This window comes from Opisthorchis viverrini, assembly GCF_000715545.1.
Source record: "Opisthorchis viverrini unplaced genomic scaffold opera_v5_40, whole genome shotgun sequence".
Taxonomy (NCBI): Eukaryota; Metazoa; Platyhelminthes; class Trematoda; order Opisthorchiida; family Opisthorchiidae; genus Opisthorchis; species Opisthorchis viverrini.
The window spans coordinates 956091-969791 of NW_008751694.1; the positions used below are offsets into that span (position 1 = coordinate 956091).

Here is a 13701-nt window from a genome sequence, read left to right on the forward strand (position 1 = left end):
ACACTACAAGATATGGCTGCCAACCGATGTCAGTGGCGTTCTTGTTGTCAGTTTCTATCCAGGTTGCCTGAGTGAATGTCTGGAGGTGTAGGCACCTCGGAATGATTGTGTTAAGATAGCAATAAGCCCCTCCCCCATCCACCTTTATTCTTTTCTTTACAGTAAGGCTTTCAAATAAGTCATGGATGTACGGCAGTGAAGCATCGGTGTTGAACACTGATGTCATGCTGTCGATGATGATGATGTCACCATTCGATGGAATCAGTTCAGTTTATATAGTTCTTAGAGAGAAGCTACTAACTCCAACGTGATCACTTGCTTATAGATTGGTTGGAACGTGTTTGATATTTCGAGCTATGTCATGCTGTCGATGATGATGATGTCACCATTCGATGGAACATCATCAGTTTATATAGTTCTTAGAGAGAAGCTACTAACTCCAACGTGATCACTTGCTTATAGATTGGTTGGAACGTGTTTGATCGACCATTTCGAGCTTTAGGATGTGTTTTCGATTGGTTAGCTTGTATCTGGTTATCTCATTGGGTATCCTTCTTTCAGCAGTCCTGTTCCATCATCCAAATTGGTTCATTTCGCCTTTTGGGCTTCTGGATTACTGATTCATCTTCAACTTGGATGCACGTTCCAGTGGTCTTGATTTTATCCAACGTTCGGCGATCCCTTAGTGGCTATTATTTGTTTCTTTTCTAGCCGCTTTGGGCTTGCGTGCTGGGAGGTTCTTTATTCCTGAGAAGTCGATGTCCTCAGCTGAGTACCAAGCCTCCATAAATTCACGTTCCTTCTGTTCATGCTTAGGCTGGTATGTAGACACTAGATCAGTCGAATTCACGTCCGTCCTAGACAGAATCAAGACCACTGGAATTCACACTCAAGCCGAAGATGAATCAGCAAGTCAGAGGGCCGAAACGGGTAACGCATGAAAGTTGCGTCAAACAAAAAGGTACCTGTGAATGTGTCAACATCCACAACGCGGCAGAAATGGACCAACCGAATCGAAAGAAAGCTACTAAAAATAGGAGTTCGACTGGCCAAGTAATTGATAGCAGGAACAAGATACCAAAGGCGAGATGGACCAGCGGGAAGGAAGGATAGGAACTGTTGAGGAAAGGTGCTCAACGTAGCAACCAAATGCAAGATAATCAGACCACAACACAATGCAGATCCTGAAAATACCGGTCAAATTACGTGATAGACAATCTCTAAACAATCACGTTGCAGTTAATTACGCTTTAGGGACTATAGGAAAGCAAGTAGAAATGTAGGAATTACCTCCCCAGCCACGCACTGACGATTTCTCCTCACATAATGACGAAATCTTTGCGAGCCAGTTGCCAAGCTCGACCACAAGATCAAATGCCACCCGACTGACAGCCAATAAATTCAACCCAGCTGCCAATATTTAGACATATTGCCAGTTGGCAGGTTCGGTTAAACTGACCGCGTATGACGAAACCATCTGTGTCAATTACCCCTTTAGTGGTATTTCTGAGTGTACCGTTCCTTGTTACTCATCCTTCACGTATGTTGGGAGGAGTTGAAGCGACAAGCTAGTTTGCTGAACTGATGAAAACATATATGGTAACTGGGAACGTCAAAAATTGAAGAAAATCTATATAACTTCAACGTGGAGTGACTTGGTGGTGCTGAATACCCTGGGACCATCAAGCAAGCTTTGGATGAAAGGGAGGAAATATTGGCTACCTCGTTCTGGAATAGGTCAACTAAGAACACGGGTTTTACGGAACCGAGCAGGCGACCACAAATACATCACGATTAAACGCTGCTGCCTGTCACCAGCTAAACCTGTTCAGTTTCACCAGAGTGTATTTAATCACGGGTGAATTCGAAAGGCGTTCTGCAATGAGGCATACAGTGTATGTGTGTTTATTAGTTCGCGTTGAAATACAACGGATCAGGCAACTTAATGCTTTTAAAGATAGTCAACAACAATACCGGACGAAAAGCAAAAAATTAACTCACTTCAGACGGGGTATTGCTGGAGACTGAAGTGTTAATAAATTGTGCAGGAGTGAGTGGATGTGATCTCGGACGGCGGCAAAACACCTTGTAGTATTGGGGCCTATGTAGTAAACGGGTAGGAGCGGGCGTTTCTGGCACCGTGGATTCAGATAGGCAACTGGAGGTAAGAGGTGCTGATGTTGTTACCAAAGGTTTGGAGCACGGTGGTAACCTGACTCGGATTAGAAGAGAGCAATCATCAATCCGGTCCACGATTTTGTTCACTGGGCCATTGGTATTCGAACCAGAGAACATGGAGGACAGATAGGAAGACAGGAGGCTTGTACGCTGTCAACAGTGGGACGCTGTAGAGGAATACAAACGGAGAGTAAGATATTAATCATACCATCCACTCGAACAGAACAACATCATGATGACTACCAGACACCAACATAGTATACAGCCATGTGAAAAATATCGGTCCCAAACATTTTCCCATTGTTGAAAATTTATCGGGAGGTAAATGATCGGTCCCAAACATATTCCCATTGATTGAAAATTATCGGGAGGTTAAATGGAGGACGACAAGCTTTTCAGACGCGGTATCTTAACGATCCGATTCAGAAGCTCACACGAGCAGCCTGAAGAGAGCAGATTCATTTTAAAAACCGTAATCGGACAAATTATTCGACACTCTGGTCCAGTGGGCCAGCGATGTCCAATTTATGTGACTGAATCCTAAAGAACATGTCGTACTTCCCTAACAACCCTGTACTAATGAACACCACACATCCCGGAAACGCTTGTCCTATGGAGGTTTGCTATGCCTCAGCCGTCCACCCGCTGTCAGCCCCACTGGAATACATGAGCCTCAGGTAAACAATTTACAGCATGTGCTTTTAGGGGGGCCGCTGAAACACGCAAGTCCGGTCCAACATTCAAAGATACGCAGAGGTTCACATTCACATCACTCCCGTTTGAACAGTCGTCTTCGAGTCCAGTGCTTCCCCCCTCACCCTTTGATGTGGATTCACCAGAATAATTGCGCCATGACAGGAGGACGACTGTTCAAACGAGAGTGATGGGAATGTGAACAATACACATCCCGCAAACACCACAACATACGCATAAGTGACAATAAAATGGTTGATGGATGCAGTGCTTATGATAGGAAATAGCATAAGCCATACTCTTCCCGGATAGTTACTGATACGGCGTTGAGAGGTTGAACGAAATGTCTCAATGTAATTTATCTTTACGGTTCAGACTGAAGAGAAAACGATGAAACATAACATACCATCAATACCCTCAGGTTGCTGGCTTGCTTAAACCGATGACGGGTGCTCCTGACCCATCATCACTTTGGATCTGCTCAGCTACTTCAGAGGGTGTGGTCACACTTCAGATGTAATAAATCTACACAATATCTATCTAAATTTGGAACATCAGATGAGGTGCTGAAGGTAGAACGGGATGGAAGAAAACAGTACTTGGAATGGAATATAGTAACGAAGCGAAAACCTAAAGAAACATGTTTCTGCAACAACAGAAGTATGACACTCAGTGTGTAAAAAACCGTTAAGCTGTAACACCCTCCTGGTGTCTAGCTGCCATGCCATCCCAGCACAAGAGCTGGGTTACTGCCAGATTGCCCAAGCCCAGACAGGGTAAGTCGAGAGGTAGAGGTCGGGTTCGAACCACGGACCTTTTTGTCAATAAATTCGGGCTCTAACCATTTGAGCCATCTAGCTCCCTAGTGTATTCTAATCAACAGTCTCGCTTCACTGAGGCTCACAATTGCAAAGGACGGCAACAAACCACCCTTCACCCTAGTGGGCAAATAAGCCAGTCGCGCATCATACGTTCAGAATAGAGGACAAAGAAGAAGGCGATTAGTCGAGTATATTGATTTATTTCAGGAAAAAGCAACCCGATGAAAGAACACTGGTTAGAAGGTCGGTCGAACAGAAAATGCTAGAAGGGAAATGCAAAATACAGGAAATAATCAGCGTAGGACAAGAGATACGACATGCAGTGACAACTGCGAATACCAATATGAATAGTCCCCAACTTGGTTGGCTGGCGGTAAATGGGGTAAATTTTCAAGCGACAGGTGGCCGAAGAACAACTGAGTTGCCACAATGGATCCGAATTCGGTTAGATTTAAGCCCAATGGGGATACTGAACCGGGATAAATCTGAAAAGATGTGAACATGAAAAACAGAAGTTGGGGCAAGGTGGAGCAGCTAATTGAATTTGACTACACTACCCAAATCGTTGGACGATTTGCCATAGAACCCGTATGAAACTCTCAATAAACTACCGGCACATGAACTGGCCTTCCTGATGAGAGCTGACATGTGACTGTGGTGGAAATTACATAGATAGAACAAAGGACAATCCACCATCTAACTAAGGTGGTGCATATTTTTACACCTGAAAAAGCTTCCCAGACTAGCATACTAGCGAAACGACCGTTGGAAGTGGGAAACCTCTCGACGATTCATAACGAACTGACATTCCCCGGATAAAAAAGTAACTACTCCGGTCGCTCCCATTATGTACCGTCTTACTTTTCCACCATAAGCTTTGCTAGGACTGTTCTGCTCAATCCATCGAAACACAGAATCAGGTTAATCCACGCGGAGCTCAGACAGTCATTCTGCACTTATGCGATAAAGTGAACTTAGTATGAACGCCTGACGCGCGCATTTTCTGTGGAAAAACCTGTGTATTCAACATATATAGTATGTATATATAAGTATGTATATATGTTGCTATTATCCGTACAGGCTGATGGTACCGATTCAGCCTTTGATATGAGTCGGATAGGTAAAAACCTACCAAATGAGCCAAGAGTTGTTCGGAAGTTGGCAAAGCGTTTGAATCCCGCAATCGCTGTAAGGTGTGCCTCAGTCTGCTCAAATCCGAGCCCATCAGGTCAGTGACTGTGTTACAGTGATTGCCAGGGGTTGATGGTGAGTAACGACCGAATGGGAACCGAGGTGGCATGTAAGTGTGATAGAAAATATAGCTTCGGCAGTCAGTAGATACTGGAGGTTGAAGGGCTTTGAAGTATCGGACCAGCCCACCTTGATGTAGCGTACCGAACAGAAGCAACAAAGCGGTCTGTTGAATGAACCAGAAAAACGTGAAAAATGTGCCCCACTTTGACCTCCAAAGATAGAACAAGTTGCCCTTCCTTGGTGAAGCTTCTAACCGGTGGCCAGCCAGAATGGCAACAAATGGTATCAGTGGCATCAAAAATCGTGCTTCCTGATGAGGCACGGTGGATAAAATGGCTAGTGGGACGATGACACATAGCCAAAACAAACAGTGCACAGAGAACAATTGCTTCGGGGGACACAGGGCCAGTAGAACCACAACAGGACCAATAATAAGGGGTAAATTAACCAACAAATGAAGGTATCGTGGATGGAGTCCGTGTTCGGCCAGATGAATCGAGTTAGAATTGTACGCAAAAAAACGACAAGGCACACACACGAGATCCGGTAGAGACCAATTAGAGTACAACTGAGAGAAGGATATATTCTTGTAGTATGCAGTGTCAACGAGTAGACAAAGATGCAGACTTAGTGCAGCAACCAGGACAGCAAACGAACAGGAAAGCAATGAAATCACACGGGATTTTCTCCAAAGAGCAGCTATTTCTGCAACACCCAAAGGTAAAATGAATAGCGGGTAGGTAAAACGTATGAAAATAGCCCAAATAGAAAAAGCAGCTTGTAAACACATCAATATACAAATAAATATGGCATCACAGTTGTATGAAGTCGGAGCCATGTATTGGGCTTTGCGTATGATCACAAGAGAAAACAAACCGAAAGCGGCTGCAGCCGCAGTTTCCCAAGCATTCGCGATTGTTCTTCCGGCAAATAGGAGACCACCGAATGTGCAAGAAGCATAGATGAGCAGAGCGATCGGTGGCGAGGCAGAAAGAAAACAACGGCGCTTTCGTCCATAAGGACTGCGTAAATGGGCACTCCCAAAAAGTACAAATAGGTCGACCCAGAGAGATCCTACCGCGGTCATGAAACGAACTGGAAATAGAATCCGAGTGAGTAAGTCCGAACCTCCGTGTGATACGTGCGTGAGGTTCACGGCTGTTAGATCAAGATGAAAGGTGCAAAAAGTTCAACATGAACAGGTGACCCTACATAAGGATGAAATAGAACTACGTGGAAAAAACTGTCAACAAAATCTGTTCGAAAAATAACCACAAACTTGGTGTTCCGTGGTTAACTCAAACATACAGGTGAACAAAGAACGAGGTTCCGTATTGGATTTAACCTACAGGATATAACCCAAACTTCCGGTGCGCTAACCAGTGTACATGGTGGATGACGATCGGTGGTGCCTTTGGAAAAACGTCCGAACTCAATGTGTGGGCAGAGGAACTAGGTACCTGGAACAACGACGCTTTCGCAACCTCTGAAGATATAATCATACCCATGTGAGCATATCCACTGAGAGTGGAAGTTAGGGTACCTGACAGAACCGTAAGGAAACTGATGTTAAGCAATCTGGTCTGAGTGCGCATCAGCTATCATTTAAATCAGTGAAAAAAACTGAGCACTGTTGGTGAGCATCAGCATTCAGTCCCAACATTTCCAGGGATGACCTTTCATCATCATCACTGTCAGTTGTAATAACCACGTACTCGTCGTACAGTGGTTGTAGCTGCCGCAGTTTCGTTCACCGATGATTTGGGGAGAGGGGTAGGTAGCTGCACATTGCAGGCGGGAGCTGATAAATTGGTGCATAAATCCAGCACTGTCAGTGGGCTGTCAAGTGGGTGGGGGTTGGAAAAGGAGCTATGCATTGAAGGCAATAGCTTGGATGCACGACCGCCATTGAGGGCGCGACTGGGCCATGTCTAACATTATCTCTAGAATGTCTCCAGAATCTTCATAGCGTTTGTCTGCTATGTTTCCATAACATCCTTAAAGAGCTCCTAGCTCAATCACCTTTAAAATGATAGTGCCTCTTTGACATGATTTAACTACAAGTATAAGGCAGAACCGAACTAACTGGTGTGTCAAATCATCTGCAACTGTCTGGATATATAAGTTCTAGAAACGATAAAGCTCGTCGGAGACATGGGCCCTGATAACTGAATCTCATTTGGAACCTAGAAGGTTTGACCAGTACTTGGGTTCGCAAAAATCTTGTGAGTGGGTAGTGTATAGGTGAAACAAATGCAGCTCCGGAATATATATATATATATATATATATATATATCAACTATGCCTCGATCATAGACTTCCCTCGTGAAGTTTACAGCATGAAAAGATGAGGACCACAGAGCATCCCAAGGGATTAGCCCTGTCATGACAAACCATACACTCGTGCTGGTATCGGAAAAGTCATTCGATGAAATTGAGATCAAGAATGTGTTCTTGTGCAGCTATCAGTAACCCTCACTGGGGACAACGTGATGGCAAATGCATGGTAAGAAGAAAAAACTAGTTCCGCTAGTACCTCCGTCCAAAAAACGTTTGTACAGCCAAACGGGTAGATGAGCCATAGGTCCAATGCCAGCAATTGATCGCAAGGGTCCACTACCATGAGGAAGAAACTCCCAGGAACGGAATACTTCTAGTCCGTAAACATCACCGGCAGAAATCTCTAAGCTCTGAAAAAATTCATCAGGATGTATGTAGCCCGGTTGAACACGCCAGACAAGGACGAAGCGCAGTAGAAGGAGGAAGAAATACAACGCCCATCCAGTACCACGCAGGAAAGTTGTAATCTGTTTCATAGTGTGGAAAGAATAGTCTGCAAACGGAAACGGAGGATGAAACGCTGGGAGAGGAAATGAAGCAAAATGACATTGGGAAAATAAAAAAAAGTCCTGATAAGGGTGATGGTTTATTAGCATACTAAAGCATAGGTACAATAGAAAGTTTACAGGTTCACATAGACGCTTTAGCAGTTGATTCAACTTTAAAATCACCGATTCCGAGGTTCTGATCCGTTACTTTGATTGAACCGTTCGGATCATGCCCTTCAACGTTACCCGTTGCCTTTTTGACGGGATCTGTAAAAGAGTGTATAGGCTCTGTCTTGGGTGATACTAGAGACTCAAGTATTTGAACGAGAGGTCCGGCTGTTGGGTGAGGGAAAACCCGCCAAGGTATTGAGTCACTAGGTTTGGAATGAACTGACCTGAAACAAAGGAATACATGCGGGCCTATATGAATTGTTGTACAGCGCGTCATAAAAAAAAGCTGAAAGCCAGGTGAGTCTCTCGAAAGAACCAAATTGGTTTGCGAATGAGTGTATATTCGCTAATTTCGGGCAATTTGGTTTCAGGTAGAACATAAGGTTGACGGAAACCCGGGGACTGCGCCTACCTGATGAGCCCCAAGAAGGGCGAAACCGGTCGTGGGCTGTCGATGGATTTTCAGCAACCTTATGAGTAGTAAATTACAAAGCCGAAAGCCATTCACACTACGTCCCTTTATATCCCACTTGTAAACCTTACGAGCCTGCAACTAGTCCGAATACGTGCGATAATCTCCATGATTATCTGGGACACGACGAACCAATCTATGTTAAAAGATCGGCTGTCCTCAAGCAATGCCTACCAGCTGTGTAGAAAAAAGACCATCTACATGCGTTGATAAAAATTACGGTTTTTAATCCCCAACAACAAAGCAAGTTGTTGCATGCTTTCGGTACGAGATGGCTCAGTGGTTAGAGCGCGAACTTATTGACCAAAAGGTCCGTGGTTCGAACCCGACCTCTGCCTCTCGACTTACCCTGTCTAGATTTGGGCAACCTGGAAGTATCTCAACCCTCAAGCTTCCTTCTGGGGGGCAAGGTACCCATGTATTGAAAAGGTGCTATAGCCAAACGATTTTTTCGGTACGCAGGCGCTATAAACTGTGTACATCTTCTGATACCTAAAGTAGAAATCGATGCGTTCACGACGAGGTCAAATAAAGGTTCATCCGAGCATCAGCTGATTTGAGACTGAACTGGCCGTATCCCTATCGAGACAACCTTTTAGCAAAGGAGTGCCGCACAAACCGCAAGACAAAAGCTGAAACACTACCAAGTTGTTTAAGCTTAAAAGTATGGGCGGACTTGAACAACAGATCTTTTGGAAAAAGGGCGAACTCAGCGCTTGTACGGGAAAAAAATGGTATAAGTGTCCAGTTAGCTTAAGCTTACTTCTAAACCACGAAAGAATAAGCCTTTTCATCACAGGGAACCCCTGTTGAAACAAGTTGAGATTTTCCGTTCCTGGTTCTGCCTAGAAATGAGGCACACCAAGAACGGTCCGACAGACTAAACCAGGATGTGCAAAATATTATCCAAACGGAAACAACTAAAATGTAAAAAGGATTTCCACTTTTCAACATTTCCAGTTTTTTTTAAGTCTGTTCCGCAGAATTAAGTTAAAGAGGGCGGCAGTGAGACAACGAAAGCATTTTCGAAAACACCCAAACAACTTTGTTTTACTTTCAGTCGAAAACGTGCGAGAAGCATAGCTAGTGACTACAGCACAGTTGTGCTGAAGCTACTAAGTGGTACGGAATTGTCGATCTTCCATCCACTTTAAGTAGACCATCTTTGTACACGGAAAAAAGATCGCGAGATTTTAGCTGACATCGCCTTTGCTATGGAGTTTTCAAAAAAGACAATGGGATAAAATGACTGAAATGGAGGAGATCCATCCTTAGAACGATGGTATACTTGCCAGCTGTACCACAATTTCGGTGCCTAGCTGCCTGCCACCCGAAGGTTGCACGAGGGCTGAGATACTGCCAGTTTGTTCAATCCTAGACAGAGGAAGTCGAGAGGCAAAGGTCGGGTTTGAACCACGGACCTTTTGGTCAGTAAATTTGTGCTCTAACCACTGAGCCATCTCGCCCGCGTGGTATACTCCAAGGAAAGTGCCAACGACGCAACCAAACTGATACCGATTTACTTGAACACCATGTACAACAGAATGCTTTCAGCCGAGATCAATCTCGGTAGGTGCTATGATGACTCTTCAATTACGTTGTTATCTTCCAGGACTGTGTTGCTCTACCCGGGACTCAGATGCACACACTCTAAATGATGCGCTGTGAAAGGGAGTCATAAGCTGTGAATGCTGTTTTCAAAAGAGCTATTGATGAGCAGAACATTACTATGCAGAAAATAGACCCATTTACCTCAAAAGAAGCGTAGGCACGAAAATATCGGAAGACGGGACAGTTGAGGAGACAACTGAGTGGAACCTCTTTGCGATCGCATCGAGAACCACGTCAGCTGGAGCATGAATATTCAGATTTGCCCGTTTTGAAAGCTTAGTTTTCTGTAAGTTGATAATAACCAGCTTGGACTGGGGTGAAGAAAGATTATTTTCAGGATCACGTTTGCGGATTTTGTTGCAGGCTGACGTGAAGGTAGAAGAGTGACGAGGAAGCAATGGTAGGGATGCTGCTGGATACATTTGCAAAGATGTTCCAATACAAATATGTAGATCAGCTCGACTGCGGGGGTCAAGAGTCATTGTGAGAACCAATAAAAACGGAGGTACTTGGAATGTTCAATAGCAAGGTGGTAGTCCACTTCAGGTAGGTCGCTCTCCCAGTCCAGTATCGTATCGCACAGCCTTCCCCTAGGAAAATTGCATTTACCACTTGTGAGAAGCTTACCTACATCCCCGACCAGAAGGCTTAGTGTAGGTACAAAACACATCAGTCCGACGTAGACCCATAGTGGTTGACGGAGTACTTCTCGCAAAAAAACTACCACAGGTGTCACACACTTCAAGAAACATGTCACCATGCAAGATGGATAGACGGTTCCGAGGGAATCCGGAACGGAAGTGTAATCCATCAATATTCTGCGTGATAAGATAGTGGATCAGATCTGACAAGTCATATTCAATGTGAATTTGCACTTACTTTTCCGTTCGAGTTCTACAAGAATACAGTGAGCTAAAGAAGGCGTAGCCTTCTCGAAGGATACTGACACCGTGGGTTTCTCTCCTAGTTTCTCTAGGGTCCAAACCCCTGTCAATTAGAGCTGTCAACAAACAATGGTAATTACCTTTAGGACCTCGAAAATCAGGAATTCCAACCGATGTACTGATGCCGGCTCCCGTATGGACTACGGTATAAGCCGACTCGACCATAAGCCTATAGAGTTCATCGATTTTTGATTCCAGGGTAGTAGTATCATCGAAAAACTCTGGCAAACCACAAACACCTTTGTTTGCATACTCGGAAAGACCACTGGCATAGTCAACGGACATTGTGGTTCACGCAAGTTGATGAGATTGACACAGGAATTAGCGTACTTCCATTCAGAAATAAACTAAACAGAAAACGTAAAAAGAGCCCTGATGAATTTAGCCATAGAGTAAGCCGTTCCGTTGAACAAACCACAATAGTTGATTCACAAACCGCGTAGGCCACCTGACTCCGACCAAAACAACCTAGTAATCTACGACCCATAAAACAGGTTCCGGAAATGTAAAATGACTGCCCATTGGACATGTCAAACAAACAACAGTAGCTTGAAAATAAGTAAAACGGAGGTCTTGATAGCCATCAAGATGAAAGATATCATCGACGCCAAGTGAAAGGACAGTTTTAGCAGAAGGGTTAAAAATGCTGCTGCGTTGATGAGATAGTTGTTTCTTACGCTCTGGCTGAATCAGCCAGCTGATGGATGAACCACTGACAAACAACAGCCCCTTACCCTAATAAGCTACTCCGAAGGGTGACAACCTTTCAGTTAAAACCAGCCCCGGACGGTTTCATGAGATGTAGCACTGACTGAAAGTATTAACTTTTTGAAGACTGTCCCTCAACTACAAGCAAAGATCATCCATTACTTCCCCATGGTAAGAACTAATCACTCAACAAGCACCACCGGTCAAGTTCGTGCATATTGTCATCACCACTGCAGCACCAAAGAAGAACACTGATACTTCGCTGCCATACAAACATGTCGATTCAATTTAGTAAGGTCTTATAGTGGAAAGAAAATAGGTGAAGAACTGCGACCTAGAGCTAGCCTAAAACAAACATCTGAGGTGCGTACGCCTCCAATAGTCAGAGAGTCTGTATAGACTGACAACATGAACGTAATTGACATCGGTTAGCCCGCATGTCATTTAATGTCTCCAGCCAAGCGCACGGAAGGTCACATGGATTCCATCCAGGAAGGCGAGCAGCACCATAGGCGCCTAAGATTTTCCTAACATCCAACAATAAGAGCACAAGCCTTACACGGCTAGTGGTTTCACTAATAGTGCGACGTCGGCAATGAAAGAGACAACTCTGAAGGCACTAGCCAGGGTTTTGACAAGCCAGAGGGTGCACTGACCACAGTTCACATTACGTGGTGCTTGAGTATACCGTCAACTAACTGCGACCAATTCAACTGTGTGACCACAGTTCACATTACGTGGTGCTTGAGTATACCGTCAACTAACTGCGACCAACTTCAACTGTGGATAACTGTGGATAACTAACTAACGGTCGTGTAAGATCTGATTACTTTCAGCTGTGATCGCGTCATGCCAGTGAAGCCAATCTATGACGAGGAGCCAAAAAGCACCATACGGTCGTTCTATCCTCAATGAGAATCATCTGCGGTGCACAGGTCACAAAACTCCAAAGAGATCCGAACCCCTAATCTCCCAGCTAGTTGTTTGGACAATTAACCGTTCGGTCGAGAGCGGCTGATTATAAGTGCAATAAACTCCAACTTAGACAGGATATAAGGCCACTCATCCATCAATCATGGAAACAACATACATACAGTCACATACTAACTGGCTCCTCGAGCGGCGACTTCTCAGATAGAAGTTTCACTCATCTTGTTAATTTGCTTTTCTTCTGAGATTCTTGAGGAGTGATGTTAGTATGAGGAGGTAAGCTCCCATTTAGATGGCATATAATCCTTCGAGATAGCCCGGTGGCTAGATCGCGAATATCCTGACCGGAAGGTCTGTATCTCGGCTTCCCCTGTTTAGGCTTGGGCAACCTGGCAGTAACCCGGCCCTCGTGCATGTTTCTGGTGGAATGGCAATTAGGCACCGAAAGGGTGCTACAGTTGAGTGACACTCCGATCACGGAAACCGCATCTCGTGATCACGTACTGACCGGTTTTGTTAGGTAGGAATTCACGCGGATCCCACTATACCGCACGTCTTTAGGCGCTGCTACGGCCGAGAAGCCTGGCCCACTCGACGTTGGCCCAGAATTCGGGACGCTTGCCGGTCCGGCATCAAGGCGAGATCTGATTGGTCACAAATCTGTACCCAACAGCCAATCCTGACCCAGTATTGGCCAAATGCCGGTTGTCAATGGCGCATCCAGAGCGCGTCAGAAATTGCAAAGTTATAACCGTTTACGTTATATATACGAAGCGCTGTACAACTGTTCCTGATTTCGTTTTGGGCGTTAATAGACCTTGTGCACCTTTGGTGTTTGTTTTGACGTGAACGCTATCTTGGGAGGCTCAGACCGAGAACTAAGCTGAGGAAAATACAGTTACTACAGTTGGCGAACGGGAACCCACGATGTCAATCGAATTTGATCAGCTCCGAGAATCATTGCAGCAGCAACAAAAGCAGTTTGAAGAAGCGCAACTGAAGCTCATTGAATCACTGACTCAGAAACTGCATATCCAGACAGCATCAGTCAGTACTGGTGAGTCTTCTGTTTCCTCAACTGATGCAGCCGC

General features: G+C 44.8%; 2 protein-coding genes across 2 annotated transcripts in view; one reads left to right on the top strand and one right to left on the bottom strand.

The window, feature by feature from the left end:
- The window catches only part of T265_02882 (hypothetical protein), a gene marked incomplete at both ends in the record, with an annotated part of 87859 nt that extends 86918 nt beyond the window's left edge, over nt 1-941 (top strand). The window contains one exon of the mRNA XM_009167235.1: nt 712-941. Coding sequence (XP_009165499.1) covers nt 712-941 — 230 coding nt within the window. The remainder of the gene's footprint in view (nt 1-711) is intronic.
- T265_13112 (hypothetical protein) overlaps nt 1-13701 on the bottom strand; it is a gene marked incomplete at both ends in the record, with an annotated part of 44357 nt that overhangs the window by 22709 nt on the left and 7947 nt on the right. Inside the window, 7 exons of the mRNA XM_009167265.1 lie at nt 4825-6041; nt 7483-7779; nt 8021-8169; nt 10170-10490; nt 10656-10872; nt 10908-11015; nt 11053-11211. Coding sequence (XP_009165529.1) covers nt 4825-6041; nt 7483-7779; nt 8021-8169; nt 10170-10490; nt 10656-10872; nt 10908-11015; nt 11053-11211 — 2468 coding nt within the window. The remainder of the gene's footprint in view (nt 1-4824; nt 6042-7482; nt 7780-8020; nt 8170-10169; nt 10491-10655; nt 10873-10907; nt 11016-11052; nt 11212-13701) is intronic.